The sequence below is a fragment of the Orbicella franksi genome, chromosome 3 (assembly GCF_964199315.1).
Source record: "Orbicella franksi chromosome 3, jaOrbFran1.1, whole genome shotgun sequence".
NCBI classification, from domain to species: Eukaryota; Metazoa; Cnidaria; class Anthozoa; order Scleractinia; family Merulinidae; genus Orbicella; species Orbicella franksi.
The window spans coordinates 29,164,011-29,187,946 of record NC_138147.1 but is presented as its reverse complement, the minus strand read 5'-3'; the positions used below and the strand labels follow the sequence as shown (position 1 = coordinate 29,187,946).

The 23,936-nt window shown below is 37.8% G+C and overlaps 3 protein-coding genes across 3 annotated transcripts in view; 2 read left to right on the top strand and 1 right to left on the bottom strand.

Moving 5' to 3' along the window:
* The window catches only part of LOC145481889 (lactadherin-like), a 490,145-nt gene that overhangs the window by 177,964 nt on the left and 288,245 nt on the right, over positions 1-23,936 (bottom strand). The gene's annotated exons all lie outside the window — the stretch shown is intronic.
* On the top strand, positions 3,753-9,587 carry LOC145481861 (chymotrypsin-like elastase family member 3B). Its single transcript, XM_081460419.1, has 7 exons — positions 3,753-3,852; positions 5,173-5,382; positions 5,962-6,198; positions 6,845-7,060; positions 7,406-7,756; positions 8,563-8,688; positions 9,150-9,587. The coding sequence occupies exons 1-6, from the start codon at positions 3,789-3,791 to the stop codon at positions 8,685-8,687; spliced, it is 1,203 nt and encodes a 400-aa protein (XP_081316545.1). The 5' UTR covers positions 3,753-3,788; the 3' UTR covers position 8,688; positions 9,150-9,587.
* Positions 14,174-22,064, top strand: LOC145481868 (chymotrypsinogen B-like). Its single transcript, XM_081460427.1, has 6 exons — positions 14,174-14,588; positions 15,348-15,584; positions 16,175-16,396; positions 17,400-17,750; positions 18,456-18,611; positions 19,117-22,064. The coding sequence occupies exons 1-5, from the start codon at positions 14,519-14,521 to the stop codon at positions 18,596-18,598; spliced, it is 1,023 nt and encodes a 340-aa protein (XP_081316553.1). The 5' UTR covers positions 14,174-14,518; the 3' UTR covers positions 18,599-18,611; positions 19,117-22,064.

Below are 23,936 nucleotides of genomic sequence, written 5' to 3'. Positions count from 1 at the left end.
AGATATTTTCCGTCCACACTTCGCCGGAGGAATTTTAAAACGCAACAATCATCGGTCATTTCTGTCAAGGAAATCACATGATTATCCTGACACCATCATTCTCGAAACGTCCCGTTCTCGAAATGTTTTCCGTCCACACGAACACGAAAAGTCGGCGTTTTCAAATTATTATCTTTGAATCATAGTTTAACCGCGGCACGCTTAAAGACTTACTGCTAAATAAGAAAACACTTTCTGCCTACAGTTTTTAGCCGGACACAAAGGTTGTTTTATATTAATTGTTACGTAGAATTACAACCGGAAGAGGGATGCATGTAGGAAAAGCTGAACAAACACGTTATTTAAACGCCAAATTGACTTAGCTAAAAATTACAGGGAATTGTTCCCCTTTACTGCATACAGCACTTTTAAAGTCTCCCTTAAAACCCAGAATTTGACCATTCAATGTTTCATTGGTGTTCCGGAGACGGCTGTAAAATGTGCCCCAAAACCATAAACACGCGAGCACAGTGGATATTTCATACCCATTCAAACTGTATACACTCGGGTTGCACAAGAAATATCGACTTAAGCTGTGGCAACATACATTGCAATGATCATGCTGCTCTCAGTTTCAATATAGAACTGAATATATCTCTAGAACAGATTAAAACTTTCAACGCTTTAAAATTACGACAACTACTATCCTATTTTTAAGCTTCGAGTAAAACAGGCTTTGGTATTAACTGATAAGGCATCTACTGTGAAAAGCCAAAAGTTCTCGGACTTTCTCCTCTTTCTCTCTATAAGATTTACTCTCTCTCGTACATGTTAGGTGTGTCTGCAAATACCAGGAGAATGCCGAAGTATACATTCGAGCATTACTTAAAAGTTTTGCAGTCATCATTCACATCTAGCTACTTAGGGAGCCGTTTACTTGTTTCCTTATGGTCATTATCGTCGACTTCGGGTTGGTTTCAAATTTTCGTACACTTTTTCGTAGGGTTCATTTGGAAAAGTTCATTTTCAAATTCATTTTTACAATTCTTTTGAACATTTTAGTCAGAAATAGTAGCGGTAGAGTTGCTTTCATCGTGTTCTATCCCTTAAGTTTTACTTTAAGTTGTTTAATGTCTTTCTCGATTGAATTTCGTACTGTACTTTGGGAGAACACTAATTACACATTGCAGTATTTTGAACACAGCTACAGCTGCAACTGTACACACATGACCTTATCTTTACTTTTAATTTTCAAGAAAATTTCGAATAAGACGTTAAATACGTTCAGTGTGAAAATAATGTTAAAAATAATGCACATATTACTCTGTGATCACTGCCGTGTCCGCTCTCCTTAAATAAAGTGTAAGAAAACATGCAACGAGCCCGCACAACGCTGATGCCAGAGATCTCTTTCATTATTAATTGCTATGTTACTCTACTCCTTTCGCTGTATGATTTTTGTTCTCCATAATATCGGCGTGTTTATTTGATTCTTCCGAATCACAGCAATTTATGGCAGATAAAGTAATAATGCAGTTTCACACTGGCACGAAACATAAAAAATTTTGCGTATCACAAGTATATCTAACTTTAAACCTGCATTCGTATCACAGTAATTTATGATAAATACATTGAAAATGCAATTTCACAGAAGCGCCAAGAGATTTTGCCAAGAAAAAAAGAGCTCTTCGCCTTGGCAATGTGTATTCTTGTTTTTATTATTAACAGTTTTGGTCTTTTTTAATTAATTTTTTTTTTTTTTTTTTTTGATTTTTTTGGCACTGGTGGCATAGATACGTATCATTTGTCCGCATGCTAATGAGAAGAACATGTTCTAAATTTCAAGTTGATATATTTCAACGTCGGAAATGGCTACATTTCTCCCATTTGCAACATTATATTTCATTGCTCCTTGTTAGTTTCGTGATTACAATGAACTTCCTTATCTAAAGTCAAAGGCCTCTGAAATGAAACAACAACAACAACAACAACAACAACAACAACAATAACAGTGCACGTTATCGAAGCGCCGCTTTTACTTTTTATTATTTTGTAAGAACTCAGTCTTGTAGAGGAAGTGCACCCGAGAGAAGTAAGTCAATTCAGTCAAATTTTCCCACCATAATATGCCACGCTGGGGTCTATTTTGTTGAGGCTCTCAATTGGAGGTCACCATCTTAAAAAATAGCGTTTTGACAGTTAACGGTTATAATTTCGGCTTTTTGACGGCCCATGGTATTTTTCACTTCTTATTTGACGGTTAACCCCGTCGAAACCCTGTTTGTTTTTATTGCTAGCCTGTTATGTTTCGAGCTCAGTATTGTTACAGCTAATGTGTGTCATTTTTCCGAATTTACGACCCACTATTTTGTTATTAGTTTTTGTCAAAAAAGACAGAAATTCAATTCGTCCACTGGATTTCGCATACGGTTCAAACTACATTTGCTATACTTTCAGATCGGTGAAGTAGGTAAAAGAGAACGCTTTCTGATAAGTTCATTTTCAATTTTCATATATAAACAAAACGTTGCTCTTTTCAATGTTTGTTGACGCAATGTATGCCCGCTTGATTCTTCTTGTCAAATTGGAACATGTTTTAACGATAAGGCCATATTGAACTTAACAGCTTTTCTGCAGCTTTACCTTCTTCTCTTAGGTTTGGATTCAGGTAAACCTCAGAAATAAAGCGTAGAATATTGATTTTATAATGAACTTACGTAATCTGTAACTGCTATTTAAGATTAAGATCAAAACTCTTCATTTATATATAAAAGCAATGTCCCAGATTGCGATTGCGTTGTCGTTTAAACAACAACAACAAAACAAAACAAAACATAAAACAACAACGACAACGACAAAAAAAAAAAGAAACGTTTAGCCATGGTAGTAAAAACTAATTAAGATTAAGTCCAAAATAAATTGAGGCCATCCAATGGCTGTGGGAAATGTTCGTGCGCAATCAACTGTTCAGCTCATTTTGGTTTGTTGTCATTAGATGGCTCTTTCAATCGATCTACGAGTAGCATCACGTTCTCTCAAAAGTGTACTTAAGCTGGTTTAGTTGTTCAGACTTCTGCGCACTATTTGAAGAAATTAATAGCGTTGAAAGCCCTTAATGATACGATGGTGACCGCTTTTTACCTTGCAAAACGGTGACTGTTAATACTTGTTCCTTAAATTCAAAATTAAGCTTTTACAAAAGCATGCTGGGCGTCAAGCGGTGTCATGCATTCATAACAAAACCAAATATTTTTGAGCTCTTTCGTTAAGATATTATTCTTTCTTTCAGATAATACCAAACAAGCGTCGTTAATTGATTTTAGGTCATACTTGTCAAAATATAACCGCCTCATTTAATCACTGGAAAGTAGACATATTTCATATCGCACAATGAAGGTTCAGCACATATTGACTTTGGATGACTCGTACGTCTTTCATTCGAAGAAAATTGGTTGCAGTTGAAATCCAAATACAAAATTGTCTTACAGGAAAAAGAATTATATACATGTGTTTAATACTTGGTTTTACATTGCTTATGATGAAATACAGCTACCAGAGGAAATAAAGAGAAAAAGAAGATTTAAGTGAACGAAACTGCTCAGGTTTCGTGTCTTTCATAGAGTCTTGACTTCTTGACGGACTGATCAGTCAATCTCCGAGTACTTCTAATTACTTTATCTGTCAATCATTATCGTAAAAAAACAAACGATCCATGTCATAACAAAACCTGTTTTTTAAAGCGACGCCGTTGTTTGAAGCGGCATCATAAGAAGTGAACTCGGGCAGCCTTTAGAGGATTAGAAACAAGCATGTCCCTGTCAACAATTTTGCAGCTGATTTTGGGTGCTTATATCTCTTTGAACCACTTTGGAGGTTAGTACAAATCTTTTTCCATCTTCCTTTTATGTTTTTTCCTGCCGCTGAAGTATTTTTCTATCATGTTTTCGCATCTCGGTAGATGAAGTCGAATGAAGGCAGAAGTCATTTATTGATGATCCGATTAACTGTAACTGACAAAGGCACCGATTATCTTAATTTCTTTTCTGGTAACACAGTGATATAATTTATTACGGGATTTCTCAAATTGTATTTCAATTGAAAAGAACTGTTCTTTCTAAAAAAAAAAAAAAAAAAAAGAACAACCACTTTATCGCCGATTATATGCTGGTGTCCCATTTAATAACAGAGAATGTTTTGATATATTCAATTTAATGCGAAGAGTACAGAACTAAGAATCAGGGAAATTAAATTGTAGTATACGTTTCCCAAAAGTGATGAAAACGTATCATAACGTCTCGTTTCACATTAAATCGTAAGAGTCACTGAGGATGAACATCAAGGTTACATACATTACAGCTGACCCCTGTTAGTGAAGTTAATTAACGTAATATATTCCGTAACGGTATTTAGTCTATGCTGTTATAATTACCTTACTTCAAACCAAAGGTTTCAAATATAAAGTACGTTTCAGCAGAAACGTCTGCCTATTAAGCACAAATATTACTGAGAAGATGCCTATCGAATTACTTGATGTTACCTCCATTATACTGGGTAAACAATGCAATTGAAAACCTAAACGGTACATATATAAGAGAGAAGCAATTTCGGTTGAATTTTTTTATCCAACTTTTCGTAATTTATTTTCTGATAAGAACATTTCTTTTCCTGTGATAAGCTTGATATACTGTAGTTTTTGCAAGGAGTAAAGGGGTAAGCGGTATTTAAACCATACCGACTGGTTCTTGCATTTGTTATGACGGTTGTTCACAAGCTAAGAAGGAGCCAACGCAAGCAAACAATCTCCAAAAAATAAACAAAAAAAATCAGCATCTTCCTGGATATAGTCCTCAAGCGCAACATCGTATACAGCGACAGCGTTTGTTAAGCCTCTTGTTGGGTGTTTCTTTCTTTTTTCTTTTTTTTTTTTTTTCCTTGTTCTTGTTGTTCTTGTTATCTTTTAAAAGCATTGTGAAGAAACTTGAATCATATGTACTACTAGCTGTCATAAATCACTCCGGGAGTTGAGAACTGTAGAGATGTATCATCACCTATACGTGTAGCTGACGATCATGTTTTCTAAATTTCTCTAGAATATTATGTATATTATGTAAGTATTGTGCGTGGTTCGGGTTTACGTATTAATTACTTCATTGACAATTATGTAACTTTGATCATTATTTTATTTTCGTTTAGTGTCTGTAGGCACGTGTATAGATGAAGGATTTTGCAACGAGAAGGATGATGGAAACTACAGCAATCCAGATACATGTTTTGGATACATTGCGTGTTCTGGAGGCATTGCTCATGAAATACCTTGCGCAGAAGGACTGATGTTTAACGACGATAAAATAGTGTGTGACTATCCAGAAAACACAAAGTGTGAGATCCTGGGAGGAGTAAGAGGTACCACATTGCATACTAAATGATATTTCCTAAAGTAATGTTGAACAACAACGACAACAGCAAAAGGATGTTCATCCCTTTTTATTGTCGTTGTTTTTGTTCAACTGATTCATCAAGATTTTAGGTGGATGACTAGGGTCAAATATTTATTGGTGCTAGCAAATAGCCAGTTTGCCAGAATTAATGAGAGACCGTAATGTCCTTAAATTAACCAACAAAAAAATTTTAGTTTCAAGCATACGTGGTTTCTTCGCAATTTTTAAGATATTATTAATCCTACGATGATGAAACTGTTAGTAGCTGTCTCGCTAAAATACCCTTTTAAATTAGAATATCAGAAATTGGCGTAATCTACTTACTCGTGAAAATCGTGAAATCCAAGATGACGGATGTTATCACTTCATGGGACGCCATTTTATATCATAATAAACAAGTCACCTCATCTCCTAGAGAAAGTTAAGGGCAATCTACCTTATGATAAGTGAATAAGTGATTTACATGTACGTCTCAAGTTTGTCACTTACAAGGCCTTTACTACATAACAAATCGCTTCAATTCAAACATTTCCATTTCGCACAGATTCGCCATCTTTTGGAAATCTGCCTTGTGGTGCACGTCACATGTCCCGGATCGTCGGAGGTGAAGCAGCCATTCCACACTCGTGGCCGTGGCAGGCAGAGCTTCAAATAAAAAAGGAAGCTTCTGGAGCGTTTCATTTCAAATGTGGTGGAACATTGATTACACCTCAGTATGTAGTAACAGCCGCCCACTGCGTTTTCGGTATGCCTTTTCCGCAGTCATACAAGATCCGACTCGGTGAGAGTATATTTCAGTTTATTACTTACCTTGGTTTGTTTAGATGTTCTTTTAGCTCTTTTTACACAATAGGTTATGAATAGAAGAGGAGCAGCTCAAACTGTTTGAGCCTTTTTTTTTTTTTTGCCATTCCAGTAAAGTACAAGTAACAAACAAAATATCAGAGCACTAAACAGAACCTGAAATTACATGCAGGTTATGAAAGGCTAAGAAAGTAGTGAAGGATTGATTTGTTTATTTCGTTTTTATGTGAGCTTAAATGACATCTGAACATCTTAGAACCTGAACGTCTCGCGCTCGCATTTAAAACACTTTGAAGTCTCGGTCCCGCAATTGAATAAGTCATAAATATCGCGGGCTTGCAAAGAAAAACGCTAGTCTCGCCTTCTCGCAAAGTCTCGCATTTACCATTCACCACCCCTTAATTACTATACTGAACAGAACGGCGATTACAAATTAATCTTACCGAGATAATAAAATACAACAGAAAAAAAAAAAAAAGAAAAAAAGCACAGTACAAAACAACAAAAGGAAAAGGGAAGGTGTTTTTTAAAATATACCAACGCTTCCGATACACTACATGCATATCGCAGTTCAAATGGCAACCAGCTCATTCCACAACTTTTTTTTTTTTTTACCGCTCTAGGAGTCCACGACCGCTCAGTATCTGACCAAGTACAGACCATCAGTGTCTCTGAGATCCACATCAACAGAAGAGCTATGACAGATGGATATGGCAACGACATCGCTTTAATAAAGCTCTCCCGACCGGCTATGCTTAATGCAAGAGTTGGTTTGGCTTGTATGCCAAGTGGAAAAAAGACGGATCGAGTGACCCCTGGAACAATGTGTTATATAACAGGTAAATAAGAACGAAGTGGGAAGAGTTATTGACTAGGGCGACTGTATTCGAAAGATGCCTTTCTTTTGGGCTCACCGCTCCCCCTCCCTCAGTTCTGGAGTAAGAATGAACACAGCGAGTAGTTCATGTAGATAAATCTGATTAAAAGTAAACGGTGGTCTGCTATCATTTAGCATTTCTTCGAGAGGGGTACGCCGGGAGGGAGTCGCTTCTTTAACATGTATAATAATTTTAATGCCTAGATCGAGGTTTCATGGTTTTACCATTGTTTATAACCGGTTGCAAGGGAGAATCAAAGATACCTTTACTATCATACAAAACTAATTCAAAACTTATTAATCCGAGGTTGGGGCAGTTCTTCTTTCGGGGGACAAAAGTCCCAAATTCTTAATCAAGCTAAGATGCCCATCGTTGACTACAAGACTTGCGCACAAGCTAACAAAGCTCTCGGAGAAGTGGTGGATACGATGATGGTATGCGCAGGTTATGGTGGAGACAGTAAACTTAGCGGTTGTCATGGAGACAGTGGTGGGCCTCTTGTTTGCCAGGACGAGACAGGACGCTGGACTCTACGTGGTACAGTCAGCTGGGGAGACCATTACTGCAACGGAGGGCCGACTTACTCTGTCTTCGTACGGATCAACAGCTACATTGATTGGATAAAATGCAAGATGACGTCACAACCGTTACAGCCACGTAAGTCTATAAAACCAACCGGCGACTTTTCGTATCGGCCCATTGCAATACATGTATACGCCTAAGTGTTTCAAGGCATCCCACTTCAAACCATAATATAGGAATTCTTAAAAGCAAAAACCCGTTCTGTGGAATTGATAATTTCAAGAATCTATTTACCACAACGCCCTTTGGTTAGGGCTATGGCTTATAAGCCTACATGATTATGTTATACATGAGAGAGGCATTAAGTAATGACCCGAAATTTCTAATTTAATATTTCCAAATGAGAGCCAGATATTTTGCCTCGCAGTTTCTGTACGAACTACGTCGCTTGTGTCAATTTAATTAAGGGCGGTTTCCATATTGTCACCGTCACGGATACTTTGATCGCTCCAGAAAATAAATAAATAAATAAATAAATAATAAATACATCAAATTAGCAATCGACGAATTTTTATGACGACAGTTTCCATATGCTCGCCACGATTGCAACTGAATGAAAAAGTGCCCTAGAAAACCTGGGGAAAAGAACGACGCGCTGCTTCTGATATGTTTTACATCAAAACGATCACAACAATCCCTGAAGGATATTTTCCATATAATTGGAACAATCCTCGAGATGGAACTGAGGTCTTTCTCAGCGATCAGTGTCATTTATTATGCCGACGATCATTGCCGCCATTTTGTAGCAATCGTGGTAATAGCAACCATAGCATCGAGCATTAGAAACCAGGCTAAACTCAGTTAAGTGGGTCAAGACGAATGCTGTAATAAATTACACCTACTCATTAAATTAACATCTTACTTTACCTTTGATTCTTAAGCCCAGGGATGTGTCGACACTCATGATTTTTGCGGTACCTGGAATGGTTACAATCTGTGTGAAAACCCCTACTTCCGCAACATGCTGAAAACGTTCTATTGCAAAAAGACCTGCAATGCTTGCTAAAGTAAGTGTAGGATGGTATATTTATCTTAGATATTTGCTGTCAATCTGCTGTCTTGATTTGTGTGATTTTAGTTTGACTTAAATTGGTTAGTACAACTTTTACTTCGAGCGAAACTAAGGGCCAAGGCTTCTTGTCCTGTACTTACAGCAATTAACTTCCACTCAAGTTTGGGGTATGCGGTTCCTTAATATTTAGTGCTTAATTAGGTCCCCGGATGAAGCCATGCGAGTTTGAGCGCTGACTGGTCAGTGCCTCTCTCCACCTGGGAGCTCAAACGGGTAAATATATGGAGCAAACCTTGGTGGAAAGCCGGCATTCCCCAGCAAAACTGTTAGTTCATTCGTACAGAAACCGGATTAAAACCGAGAGTTCGGGCTGGTTTGGGTCGAGGCGTCTTTATCCTTGGTTCGAGCGCGAGTTCCCAATATGCTTACAATGTTTTATTTTTCTTACTACCATAGAAAGGAAGGAGCTGTCTCTTTTCAGAAACTTGCTGTTTGTATTTCCTCTGTAAATGAAGAAAGGAAACATGCAAAAACTTTGTTTCTGCCATGTTTCCGGTTTGTCTATTTGTTTGTGCATTTTAACTGAGCTGTGAAATAATATGTCAATAAAATAATGAGCAGGGAAAATCAATGGGTCTACCTATATTTACTGGCCCGCCTCTATTCACTTAAATCCTAACCTGCGATCCATGTAACGTTATCGAATTCATTGCTTTAATTAAATAAATCTGTCGAATTCAACCTAACAGACAGAATGGTATAAATAACTCATCCAAAGTTTGATGACATTAGAATTTGGCAAAGAAAGGCTTTTGATGGCTCGGTGTGTACTGACGACGAATCTGTCATTTGTGCCCCACTCTCACTTTCGAAATGACGAGTTAACAACGCGTACTCACGTTATCTACAATGTGGTTGCTCTCTGTAAATTTGAAGAGCAGATCCGACCAGCTATCTAAGAAACACGTCTAGGTGCACTTTTTACTTCCAGTTTTTTAATAGAAATTATTCTTTAATTTTGTAGAAGTACTTTTGTTTATGATATTTCACTCGCGAAATCTTTATGAACGACAAGTTGCCTCCGAGTTAGACTACTGGCAACCGGTTTTTTTTTTTTCTGTTATTAAATTTATACGGTCTCTAATTGGCGAGTGTTTATACATTGGCGATCGCCAATGCAAAATCTCAACCCAATCCCTTTTAGACTAAAGCGTCTCGACTTATGATCCCTGCTAAATTTCCAAAAAGGAAAACACACTGCCAGCATTCTTCATGCGAGTTGGTAAGACGGGCGACAGCAGAAAATCGTTCCTGAAGTTCGAATGAATCGTAGATACCCACCAGAGAAAATAAAAAAATACATCGAAACGACAAATGGAAATGCCCTATATGAAAATGGAAATACCCTAAGTGGAAATGCCCTAAATGAAAAGATTTTGTCCCAGAACGTTTGCCACAGACCATTTCTCAATGTGCAATAAAACACCTTGTGTCAATGTTCCCATGTTTTCAAAATTTCTATATCAGTAACGCTTAGCATTTTTTTCTTTATCTATTGTAGTCCTCAATGTGCTGTAATGGTCTTTTTAGCTGGTATCTACTTTACTCTATGACTTATTTTACTGAACGTGTTTTTTAAGAATAAAAAATAAATAAATAATACCAATAATAACAATAATGACCAAGTGTTCAGTTTGGACAACGAGTGTGCAAATTTGTGAGGCACATGTTCCTTTCTGTAGTGAGGTGCTTCATTGCTTCAATATCTTTACATATACAGACAGTTTCAAGGTGACTCGCCCGTATAATCGCACCGCGCGTCCATTGCCGCTCTCCCCCTACCCCTACCTCCCCTTCCCCCCCCCCCCCTCCACCCCCGCTATCTCCCGGCCAAGGCTGTGTTACGTTATTGTCACGTGCGACATGGCTCGGTACTTTCGCTCTGTGTTTTGCTAAAACTGCCGTGGTTTCCCGTCGGGAAAAACTCACTAAGGTAAGGAATAACTCCTAAGCATTAAGTGCATTTGATTGTTGCTTCTTTGTTGACACCGCCGTTTTCTAAAAGCTAATAGGGAGTTTAAGCAAATCGCTACGGCTGGCTCTGATACGGCTGCCGGAAGTAAATTTCCACCAAAATGAGACACTGCGCATGTACGTCGGTTGCATCCAGCCGTAGCGTGAAATCTGACTACGTGAGTCGGGATGTTTTGCCGCGGTGGTTGCTACGTCGGGATTTTTTTTTCGCTTCTCTGGCCCTTTTCAACGGACATCTCGGCATTTTAAGAATTCCATTGGATACTATATCCTTTGAACTCAATTTAAGTCAAAGATTGTGTCAAGGTTGCCTTTCATAAGCCTGTAAATCCGTATCCTGAATTTACGATAAGTTTTGGCAAAGGTGTTGGAATGGCGAAGCGAGTCAAGTGAAATATTCGTGTTGAGCGCGAGGTTGTTTTTCTTCGGTTAAGTTTGCTTTGAGGGTTTAGTGAAGATGTTTTATATCTGAATAACTATACGATGCTATTTTGCTTCTTTGAGTATTGATATATTTGTGTTCTTCACTCGATATTCTTTGAGATATTTGTCTCTGAAATTGTATATTTCATCCATCAAATTGTTATGGTACAAAGTGTATGGCATTCGCTTTCGCTGAGAAATAATCTGTTCGTCCTACCGAACAACGGCCATCGTCCTTTGAGCGAAGCCATTTGGCTGTGAGAAACTAAATAAAAGAGATTTTAAACTCCTTAGCCGATGATTCTTTCATCTTTGTATTTCGCTTTACTCGCTAAACTTAAAATTTGGCAGACCACCGAGACGTACTCTCCCCAGACCTTTCAGTCACGGCAGCCGTAGTAGCACCAGCCGTAGTGATTTGCTTAAACTCCCTAATTTTAATATTTAATTCGGCGATCAACTTGAGCTTTATAACGTAACCGTCTAAAGTGGGTCAAATTTCAAAAATACGCCAGCTGTTATTATTTTATAGCGGGTAGATGCCTCCAAATTCAAAATCTTAACTTCTTCTAATTCAGAATATGTCAGCAAAGCAAACAAAAGCAAAGAAACGTGTATTCCGACGAATGAAAGTAAAATTAAGAGCTGCCGTCTGTTGATTTCCGAATGACCTGAAAGGTCAAAAGGTCAAATGTCAAGTGACCTGTTTTGAAAATATTCTCAGAATTCGCCGTTTAATTCACCCCATTTTGTTTTTCGCCCGACATGTAGTTGAAATGATTGTTCTTCCCCATAGTGTAGTCTCGTTTGGTGAAGCCATGCACCAGAGTGCTTTCTCGAACCTTGAATTTCGTCTAAATTCATTGTTGGCGAGCTCGGTCGCAAAGCATAAATTTAAAAAACTTCGTCAAAAATTCACGTTCAACTTTCATTTGAATTTTACACCGCCAATAAGCAGAGGAAATAAGGTCGTCTGATCCCCTGGGTTAACCTTTTCTAGAACGCTTTTTTCTCTTTAAACGGGAGTTTCCGAAAAATGTCCGATTTCGGCGTCAACTTATGCCGCCGCGAGCGCAAAATACAAAAAAAAAAAAAGAAGAAGAAGAAAGAAAAGAAAGAAAAAGAAAAAAAAAAGAAAAAGAAAAAAGAAAGAGAAAAAAAGAAAAAAAAAAAAAGAAGAAATATCTAACCGACCTAAAACTTGTGTTTTTAATTTTTTTTTTTTTTTTTTTTTTTTCTCTTTTGCATTCCCTTAGTCGATCCTTACAGCAAACTGCTCTTAAAATAACAATAAAGGAAAATGCCACGTGAATTTTACAGTTTTTAAATACGGATCTGGCTTTCAAATATATATATATTTCCGATTATATAGTTTGTAATCAGTATAGTGTTGCTTTTTTTTCTTTGTAAATACCATTTAGATAATCTTTTACATATATTTTTTTTATTTTTTAAACCACATCAGCGTTTCTGTTATATTTTTATCGTGGATAAAATAAATGGTTCGCCTAAGATGTCAGGGAGAGTTCCAGCCGTTACGCGTTAAATCGCCTGCAGGTTGATCGTCCTTTAAAAGCTATAATGGGATCACAGTTGTGTATAATGCAAAGAAAACCGTTTAACGTGTGCACTAAAAGTCCTTGATTACATTCTCAGTATCTATTTAGGCGCGATGGCTAAATTAAAGATCATGTACGATCATAACGTCAACCAGGCGCTCGTCGTTCCTTTATCAGAAAAAGCAAATGTCTCAATGAAGGAACTAGCAGACTTGCTTGACCATCTCCACTAGTTTCTCGCTTCTGTTATACGGTCTGAGCGCACATTCAATTTTATTGAAAGTAGCCACTGTTTGATCTTAATTGATAACATATATATGTCTTTTTCAGTAATCACAATGAAAATTAAGAACACGGGTATGCAAACTGACTGAAAGCAAACGCGAGGGCTGTCGATCTGTCTCTAGCCTGCAGAACAGGCGGATTAACAGGGAAGAGAGCGAAAGGCGATAGACAAGCGCGAAGCGCGAGACGAAAAAAATCCCGGATTTTTTTCGTCTCGCGCTTCGCGCTCGTGTATCGCGCTTCGCTCTCTACCCCGCTAATCCGCCTGTTCTGCAGGCTAATCTGTCTCTCGATTCCGTGATCAGTCGCTATATTCTCTTAATAATTACAATCTTTGACAGGTTTCTTTGTAGTATTCATAAAACGTAAGGGGCATGATAAGTGTGTTTCCCCTCACGATGTTTACTAACACTTAGTCCATGCATGTACAAACTCGATACAAAATACAAAATTGAGAATGGTCAAAGCGTATTAGGGCACAATATCAATGCCGTGATGGAGCGTGTATATATATGATAATAATTATTATTTTCTCTTTATGAAAGATGCATTACTTAGTGATTTTCGAATTGTATGATTTGCCAAGGTCACGTTGTGGCTTTTTTAATTGATTGAAACGTTTCAGTTTGGAAGTGTAACGAAGTAAACCTGACGTGGGGGCTTTCATACACAAAATAAATACTGTAACTTTTTGATGCAATGTTTATTTAGCCCCCGTGCAGTGATATGAAAGAAAAAAAAAAAAACATACAAATAAGCCATACACGACTTGGAAAACCCTAATCTTAATCACGTTCACATAAATTAAAACTGGTCTTTAGGTCGTCTTCACCTCGCTTAATGCAATACAAGGCTCAAACAAGAAAAATAAATATCATTCTGACATGTCCCCTTCAATCAATCAAATGACGTGCAAATTGTCAATTTTGAATATATATGCGAAATTTGAATCAAAATGCAAGATGTGTTATTAAATCGAGCTGGTAGACTATTTTAGGCTACAAATCACTGCATGAGATTGGAGCCAAAAGAAGATTATATGACAACTCGTGGTCAACCCTGAACCGGGTTTCCCTCCTTGTTCGTCCTCTCTGCGATGTTCTCACAAATAGGACCAAAAGACTTTTAACGCAGCTCGGCTATTTAGCACTGAAATGATAAAAAGGTGTCGGTCTACATTAGAGCTTCCGTTTAAACTATTCAGCCCAACTTCAGATAAGGTTAATTTTGTGCTATTCAGTGTTATTCTGTCATTAACATCGGAAGTGATTTTATAGCTGAACAAAGGTAGCATGTCCTCAAAACGATTTTTCTAAGCCCCCAACGACTATATAATCATTCTTTGCATATTTATTTGTTTGAGCAGCTGCCTTAAGTGTCCACACGTCAGCGTTTTCCACTAATGACATGGTAAACATGTTTGCAGAGTGATGTTGATAAAGTACGGGAAAGCCTTGGAAGCATAAGTTTCCGTTGTCACTGCAACAGCACCCTTCGTATGAGAGTCAACGCGAGCCAGAATACATGCATAACGGCACAATACTACATACCATGCTCATTTTTCTGGCGATCTTCCTTTTGGCGACAAATCAAGGTGAGGTACTCGGCAGTTTTTATTTCTACTCCCCCCTGAGGACAGTATCACAGACAGTATAAAATTGCCTTGGTCAACGGCCGGTTAAATCATTGTGCTGCTAATAATAACCATTGGCTCATCATATCTGACTGCTAACTTGAGGCAGTCATTTCCCAGTCTTAATTAATGACATCTTTGAAAAAGAAAAGTTGAAACGAGCAAATTTAAAGTGCAGCTTTCTTTAGGAAGATTTGGCCAACAAAACACAGGTATTTAAAATCACAGACTTTATGTCTTCAACTTCGTCATGCATGGACAAGCATTTTTTATTTTTCAGATATCAGCAGCAGAAAATTGATTTTTTTTTTTTCCGAATGTCGCTGACCACGAATAACAAAATAGGTTTAAAAACTGAAAACAAAATTCAGAGTGAAGTTAACCGGTTGGTTTTAATAGTACTATCCTAAACGTTTTAGAATGCAGTTTAAGAAAAGAACGTGCCGAGCTGAACGTAATCAGTGAAGATCCCCAACCGAGTTTCACATGTCGGCTATCTTAAGATCATTTCATGATCATGCACCCAAATATCGTCTTCTTTCTCTTCTGTCTTTTCCTAGCTGGTTTTGTTTTCATTGATTAGGGACTGAAAAATAAAATGCCGAAACGAGGGTATCTGAATGGATCACAGACATGCAAAATCTCTCATCTGAGTATTTAAAGAACATATCTTAGCAACATCTGTAATCCGATTGGTTTCCTTATTTTTCCCTGCTGCAGTCTCGACGCTTCCAAATGATATCTGTGGACTGCGAAATCCATTGTCACGTATTGTAGGAGGAGAACACGCCAAACTCGGTTCGTGGCCTTGGCAGGTGGAGCTCTTGATGTTGAAAGGAGACAAGAAAACATTCGCCCATCGGTGTGGAGGGACCTTGATTGATAATGAATGGGTGGTGACCGCTGCCCACTGTGTCTTTATGTATCCTTATCCCACCCATTACAAAGTCGTATTAGGTGAGAACTTGCTAATGGTATAGGAATACCAGGGTTTTTTTAAGTTTCCGCTGATCGTTCTTAGTATCTTCTTACGCTGTAAAATATCTTCGAATTCGTTTGTTGTCTGTCAGTATTTATTCGACAGAGGCAGTCAGTGGGGTGACCATTAGTGACATTCAAACCTTTTTTTCAAACAAATCCTACTTATCTTTTTGGTCAGGATCAGAGAGGAACTTAAACTCAGTTGTAATGTGGATGAGCAACTGAATTCAAGTCTTGTTCAGTAAACGAACGGTTAAAATGAACGCACGTCAAAACAGTTAGTGAGTCAAATCAAGCAGAATTAGAAACTTGTATTTTAGAAATTGTCAAAGCTAAATTAACTGCCGGGAAGAGTTTGTGAAGCATTCGAGCGTTGGCTCTTCTGAAAATAATTTAATGCATTATCCGCCCTGACGTTAACGTTTAATATAATTTTATCAGCTTCAGTTAATAAATGGCTATAACCAAGAAGTCGATGCTCTCGAAAGCCAACCAGGATTTTCAATTTACACTAAATGTATGTGATAACACGACAAGTTTTATAATTATCCGTTATATCTATATAGGACAGATCAGGCGAGCAGAACTGAAGGACTTAAGTAACAATTATGTATACAATGTGAAGTGCATAAAAATTCACGAAGATTACATGGTAAGTGGCTATGGTTTCGACGTTGCGTTGGTGAAACTGGCTAGACCTGCCATATTTGAACCCCGAAAAGTCTGGCCTGCCTGCCTTCCAAGTCAAGGAGATCGCGTTGACATAGGGAAAGAATGTTTTATTACCGGTAAGTTTCATTTTGAACTTGTAGTTGTAATCTTAAGTTTACTATGAGAAGATTCTGATTTGTTTGGGAGCCTGCATTTCCAAGTTTATTTTAAGAAGATTCTGATTGCTTTGGGAGCGTATGTCTCCAAGTCTGTCTGTAACTATACTCGTAATTATTTATTCCAATTAATCAAAATCAAAATCAAATTACAACTTACACTAACCGCGTATAGCGTAGGCTTATCCAGGCGGGCATTGCAGACATTAGACTTTCGTTTCGCTGTCTTCCGATCTCGTCAATCACTGGCACGAGATCAGACAGAACTGTATTTAGTTATTATTTAGGTATTAGCTATAGGGTATATTAGGTAGGTTCACAGGGTCTAATTATTTTTCCTATGGCGTCCAAGATGTCTATGTTCGACTTCACCATTTTCTCAGGTATTAAAATAACGTGAATTGAAACAAAACAATAATCCAAAATTGTAATGGAATGTGAAGAGGCACTGACTTAGTAATGATGCTCATGAATTATGATCTAAGCGAGCAATGAGGAGAATGTAGAAAGGCGGACGACAGACTCTGGGTAGCCCTAACTCCGAACATAATTTGTTAACATAGCAATTGTCTCACTCCTAACAATTACTTAAAACACACTCATTAATATCAACTAATTTTCTGTAATAACTGTACAAATTAACATACATTGAGAGCCAAGGACAAAATGTTTTGAAATATAAGACAAGAGCTTGAGAGACATACTGAATTTTTGTATTTTGGGAATGCAATCCATTTATCTTAAAACGCGTGATAATGAATACTAATGTGCTCGTTGACAGTCTTCTGAAAAACTGAAAAACCCCTGTAGCTTTCTAGATGATGTTATCACCTGGACACATAATGACTTTTTTTATTTAAACATTGTCCTCCCATTGTCCTAAATTAAGCAAGATGTATCATGTGCATGCACCTGACTTGATATGAATGCATCGAGTCCCTTGCCCTTTTTCTTTCACTTAAAGGCTGGGGTAAAACTTCGTTCAACTCTAAATTTTCCGAGTTCCTTCAAGAAGCCAAGATTCCGGTTGTCAGCTATAAGACCTGTGTAGCAGGAAACATCAATTTACCTCAAAAAGTGGACAACATAACCATGGTGTGTGCTGGTTATGGGGGAAATGCTGTGATCAGTGGCTGCCATGGTGACAGTGGAGGGCCATTTGTGTGCCAGGAATCCGGACGCTGGGTTTTAAGAGGAGCTGTTAGTTGGGGGGACCATTGGTGCAGGAGTGGAAAAACATTCTCTGTTTTTGCTCGCATCAGCACATTTGTTGACTGGATTCAGGCCGCTATGGAGAAAGCAAATTGTGACGCTGGTAAGGTACTTGTGTTGTAAACTTAAGGAATCTTCCTGTCCGGAAAGTGCCTATAATGAAAGCAAAATCCGTTTGCATGTCACTGCCATTTGAAAAGGAACGGTGGTGAACTGCCAAAATTCAATGTTGTCACTTCTTCTAACTAAATAATTATTCCAAGGCAGTCACATCAGAGTCAATGGGATGGAATTGCTCTGAAGCCGTGTAAAATTCAAAGGAGAAAACAAAGATGACAAGATTTATGTTGGAAGGTCTACGACCGTGCACAATCGTTTATTTTGCGCCTATATATTATGTATGAATTACGTAACTAAAACATTTCTGTTGCCTGGTTCTTATTACTTAAATGGTCACATGCATAGTTATATGGAATAAATCTGAGGTATTATTTTTTCATACCTCTAATCTTAGGTTATTAAAGGGGGGAGGAGGGCGCATATCCTCGAAAGTCGATGCTGACTGGAATTTTGACGAGCTGCAACTCCCCTCCCCCCCCCCACCCCAAATTTAAAAAAAACTGTCCCTGAATTTGATGCTTGTTTATCGAAGTTTTTAATGCATTTACTACCACGTTTGAAATAAAAGATCATGAATGCAAGTCGTGGTTTTATCCATGAGAATACTGGTCCCCTATGTTTCTTAATTACTTATTTCCTACATGAGGGGCATATTTATAGTATATTAAGCAAAGGTTTATATTTCCAGTTGAGCCCATAGAGGGGGTCTGCGAGGATAACTTGCCTCACTGTGGACAATGGTTTTCGGATGGCAACTGCGCAAATTGGTGGTATAAAAACTACCTAACGTTACACTGTCCTAAGAGTTGCAAACACTGTACCCAGTCCTGAACAGTCAGCCAGGGTTTGTAATGCAAACACCTTAACTTTCTTTTTGTTGTTGGTGGTTTTGTTTTGTTTTGTTTTGTTTTGTTGTTGTTGTTGTTGTTGTTGTTGTTGTTGTTTTTCAATTATGTGAAATTTAGTTTTTCTCTTATTTCCAACATAGTGCTCACCTTTGTCAATACGTCTTAATTCTTTAATTAAAAATCGTAATCAAGGATTGGTATGTGTGCTAAGACGGATAATAAACTATTACTAAATTTGCACCACTCATTAGAGAGATTTGCCCTTTTGTGTAATTCCCAACTCGAGAAGTTCACCTAACAACAGACAATAGTGGCCTTTAGTCAGTTGACAAATGTATCTTACTGTTCGTGTAGCTATAGCTACAAATTTCAAATAGGAAATTTCAATTGAAGATTTTTGACATGTGTACATGCACTAGTTATATGGCTTCTCAGTTTATTGTTATTAGCTTTTAGCTTGGGCTTGGTTTAGATTCAAATGAGCCTGTCTTTGCATTACAGCACAGAAGCAGAAAATGGCGGGAGGCCGAAGACGTCTGCAAGCTGAACGAGCTTTGCTTGTTGCTGTTTTTGTTTTCTTGTCTTTATAGCCAGTTTAGAATGCATGTCAAAGAAGCGGTTGTAAATCGCTCATCTTTATTGACGATAATAAAGCACAAAAAAAGACAATAATAAGATAAATTTGCATTCAATGAACGAGCTCAGAAATAACTATCAGGCTTGCTTGACAGACCTTTCCAATATTCCATCAAACAATGGCGCCGAATCGAGATCATTAAAATTAATCACTTTATATTTTGCCTCGCAGGAGCATTTTTATTTCAACTAAAATGCTAGTTCATGCACTGCGCAAGCGCTTTTCGCAGCTCTTATATGAGTACTTCTAACGAACATTAGAAAAACAATCGTCTTCGCAAGTGAATATAATGAAGGGCCATATAATTTATTTGAACTACACAGAAAGATATAAAGGCATCTGATGAATGATCATTGGAGTTTATTTCAGTATAACTGCGATATTACTCATGTCTATCGATAGTTCTAAAATAACTGAGATACAACGCACGCCCTCATTGGTCAATAGAGTTGCTAAACCCATGTTCTATTGTACTTGTAAACCACGGTTCCCGATCTATGGCAGCTCTACGCGGGAACTATACAACTCGGAACTCTACCGATAACTAATGTAATAAACCGTTTTGCCTTTCACTGGCTGAGATATCAATAACACGAATATATTTTCATTCAACATACTCATGGAAAATTGCAAGGAAATAAAGGACCAGAAGTTAGTCGTCGTATAAAGCTTGAAGTTTATCTTTTCATCCACGGCAAAAATTTTACGCCGACTCCGGTTACGCTTGAGATTAAAATTAAGGAAGTTTTAAATCCTTTTTTCGGTGCTTTCCACGGTCGGTGGAGGACGAAGTCAGTTGGGCCTGACTGATCAAATCGGGTTGTCAAAAAAGAAGGGAAAAGATTTCTTTCTATCAGACATTTTGAGTTTAAACTCAATTCATGCATGCATAACACGATAAATGAATTTGGTTTCCGTAAGCTTAATAACTTTCAAACAATAGCTTTCATTTAGCAAAATACAGAGAAACACGGACTTCATAGCCTTCAGCATAAGTAAATAAATTCTGAATAAATTTCGGAAGCAGCGTTTCTGTAACTAACCTTTATTCCATTCGCAAAACTTTGGAAAATTATCGTTAAACATAAACACTGCGTTGAATCACTTCGCCAAGCACAAGAAGTTTGGAGTACTCGCACGCTTTTCGTACAGCCTTTTATTTCGTGATGACCGACTCCACCTACGAACCTCTGCATTTCCCCTTCAGAATACTTTTGAATTGATCAACATACCTTTTGCCTTTCTCCGATAACCTTTTCTTTTCCTTTGTTAAACCTTTCTTAGCGCGAAATGTTTTCGTCGCTTTGCTCTGCGGATTTCGTGTCCGGCTCGGAGTCTGTGTTTTCATTCTTTCAGTCGCTGTGATTGATTTGTCGCGTCATGTCATAACTTGATGAGAATAAGTAACTTGATGACGAAAGTACAATAAATTTTCCTCTCATTGAGAGAATTTTTCCATGGTTATTTCATAAAAGCGATAGACCAGTCTTTCTACGGGTTTATCGGCGCAATAAACCACTTGGGATGACTGACGGCTCGTGATTTACAAGCTCTTTTCGTGTTCTCCCAACATCCCGCGTGGTTTATTGCGCCAGTAAATCTATAGAGAGAGTGGTCTATTGCTTAAATATCTGCAATCGATAACAATGAAAACCAGAGAAAAAAATATTGATTGCTGTAGATTGACAAAAATCGCTAACAATCCATAATTCCTGTCTTCAGGAATACCTTAACAATAGCCTCCATTTGGCGCGAAAATAGGCTCGAGCATTTGTCCGCGGGCATTATCCGTTCGGAACAGCGAACAGTTTTCTGAGTGGGTAGCTCGAGGAAACCTGTTAGCTTTGAGAAGCAGATAATGCTCAAGGACAAGTATCCGAGCATATTTTTTCGCGCCAAATGCAGGCTATTGTGTTTATTATCCTTCAGATATTTTTTGCAACCCGTGCAGTTTTGAATTTTGGGAAATATCACTCGGATATGCCCTAGTTTTATCCCAGTCATACTCTGTCACTTGACGTGTCAGTAGACCAATCGCGTGCGAGCGAAAATATTTGATGTACTACAGTATAACAATCGATTGCTATTGATATCAATATTATAATTAACAATTATGCCACGAGCTCGTGCTGGATATGAGATGGCAGATAGGTGCGTAGAGCCGAGTTGGCCTTAATCATCTCAGATCCAATAAGCGCGAGTGGAATAATTATTTTATTAATCATCAAAGTGGCTATGAGCCGCTCAAGGTGGAAAATGGATCGCCTGTAAACATGCAGTGACAACTTTGATGCCGATGACTTGAGGTTTTAAACCGTAGGTTAAGCGAAAGTTAAATCCCGCTGGCATTGTTAAGAAACAGTGCAAAACGCAACGGTAAGAGAATACAAGACGAGATGTGACACCCTTGAAAAGATTCATGAACTTATTGGAGACCCTCGTCCGAGTCCTGTCCGAGACAATTATAAATAAAGAAAATACCGCTTCTTGTCCGATCACCAAAGCAAGTAATAATTCTCACTTTGATTCCTATATTTTTCGCTCTTTATATTCCCAACCAATATCAGTGATTTGTTTTTTCTATCTTTGTTAGCTATTGAGATAGCTAAAATTAAAATTAGAGTCACTCAGTACCACAAGCAGAGCACCGCGGTGACCAAATACGAATACCCCGTTTTGTAATAACTTCTTTTTTTCCTTTTTTTCTTTCTTCTCTTTCCAAGGCGATATTAGTGACTGCAGAACTCCCACCCTTGTTTAATGTCTTTTCTTCTAGTTATCAACTATTTGTTCAAATCATTTAGCCATTTCCATATTTCACGTGTATTTATTTACAATACAGTATAAATATTAGCGGAAACGTGTGGATTGAATTCTCCCCTACTCTCTTATTGTCTGTTGATCGTCTAAAACTTTTAATCACGGCTTGAATCATTCGAAAATTCATGCAGCTCAACAATTTCGAAACATTAATGAGCAATTTATGTATTTTTATTATTATTATTATTATTATTATTATTTTATTAGTTTACAAACACAATACACATGAAATGAAACCAAAATAACAAGAGGAAAATAGTAATATTACAGCACAATATGATAATAAACGATGTAAATAGTGTTCATGATTTTTTTTCCTTGTTGGTCAGTACTATAATGCTTACCGTATTGTGCATATGTAGCAAGTGCAGCGTTAGTAGAGCTGCCTTAATTTTTGTTCGAAATTTTAAAACAAAACAAAAAAAACTGGACATTTACAAACTGTATTGTTTTAGCCGTGTCAAGTAAACGATGTAAGTAATCTTACTGTTCCATTTATATTACATAGCTAGCTTCTATATATAAAATCTATTCAATGTAGATCATTTTCTCCAGCAAGATATTGAGTACTTGGGTCAGAAATTCAAAGAATAACTAACTTGACACGGTGTAAGCGACTGTAAAACGGCCTTAGCGCCGGACGTTCGAAACCCCGGAGGTGGGGGGGGGGGGGAACTCCTATATCAAAGGTCGGGGATGCTCGTCTAACTTAAGGTGTTGATGACGAAACGTCACCATTTTAGCGGTCGAAGTATCCTTTAGGGTGCACTCGAAGAGATATCTATAAAAGAAACGCTCTCATTTAATATTTGTTGCTAGGCTTGATCTCTCGAGTACGCGAGTCGTATCTTGCGTAGTGGGTCCAGGATCCTTTCTTCAACAGTGGTTAGTAATCGAACCTATGTCGTTTTAAGTAGCGTCTTTTAGCGGTCGAATGGAGCTCGAGCAACGCCCACATTAGTCTCCTTAAGGAGTTAAATTCAAATTTTCTGACAAGCATCCCTGACCTTTTCATACAGCGGAAGTTCCCCTACCCGCCTAACCCAACCCCCCCCCCCCACCTTACTCCGTATTCCAAATAATGTCTGAGTGACCTAGTGAAGGAGTGATGAAGTAAAATCGCTCCACGACTACAACTTGAAAAATAACATTTTCCAAGTTAAAAACGACCATGCAGTAAAAATAACCCTAAGGAAAATAGAAACTAAAACCCGCCCAAAGAAATATCGCGTTCGCTTAGCATGGCTCATATAAGATCACGGCAATTCCAATTATATTTTGTCATTAACATCGGAAGCGATTTTGCAGAACAAAGGCAACAAGTCTTCAAAACGATTTTACTAAACCTACAACAGCTATCTAATAATCATTTGCAGGTTTATTTGTTTGAACAGTTGCCTTAAGTTGCGGCTCGTCAGTGCTTTCTAGTAATGACATGGCAAATATGATTGCAGAGTGATGTTGATAAAGTGCGATTAAATCTTGAAAGCATACGTTTTTCGTTATCATTCCAACAACACTCTCCGTGTGAAGATCAATGCAAGCTATTTCTCTATATTTGAACGCAGAGGATTGATGGCTTTAGTCTTTTATTTCAACGGTATGTTAGAAAAAGTAACGGTGCAAAGAGCCCAGCAATTCTCAGCTTTTTCTTTGTTACCAAAAGAACCCAGTTAAATGTAGCGCATGCGTAGTAAGTCAAAAAAAATTGTGATTGAATGAAAAATTGCTATCAAAAACTGTGTTAAGCCACCTTGATTAAGACGAGCAAATTCAAATTGCCGTTTTCCCTAGGAAGATTTGGCGGACTTGAGCATTTCATCAACTTTGCCATGCATGAATAAGCATTTATTTTTTTTTATAT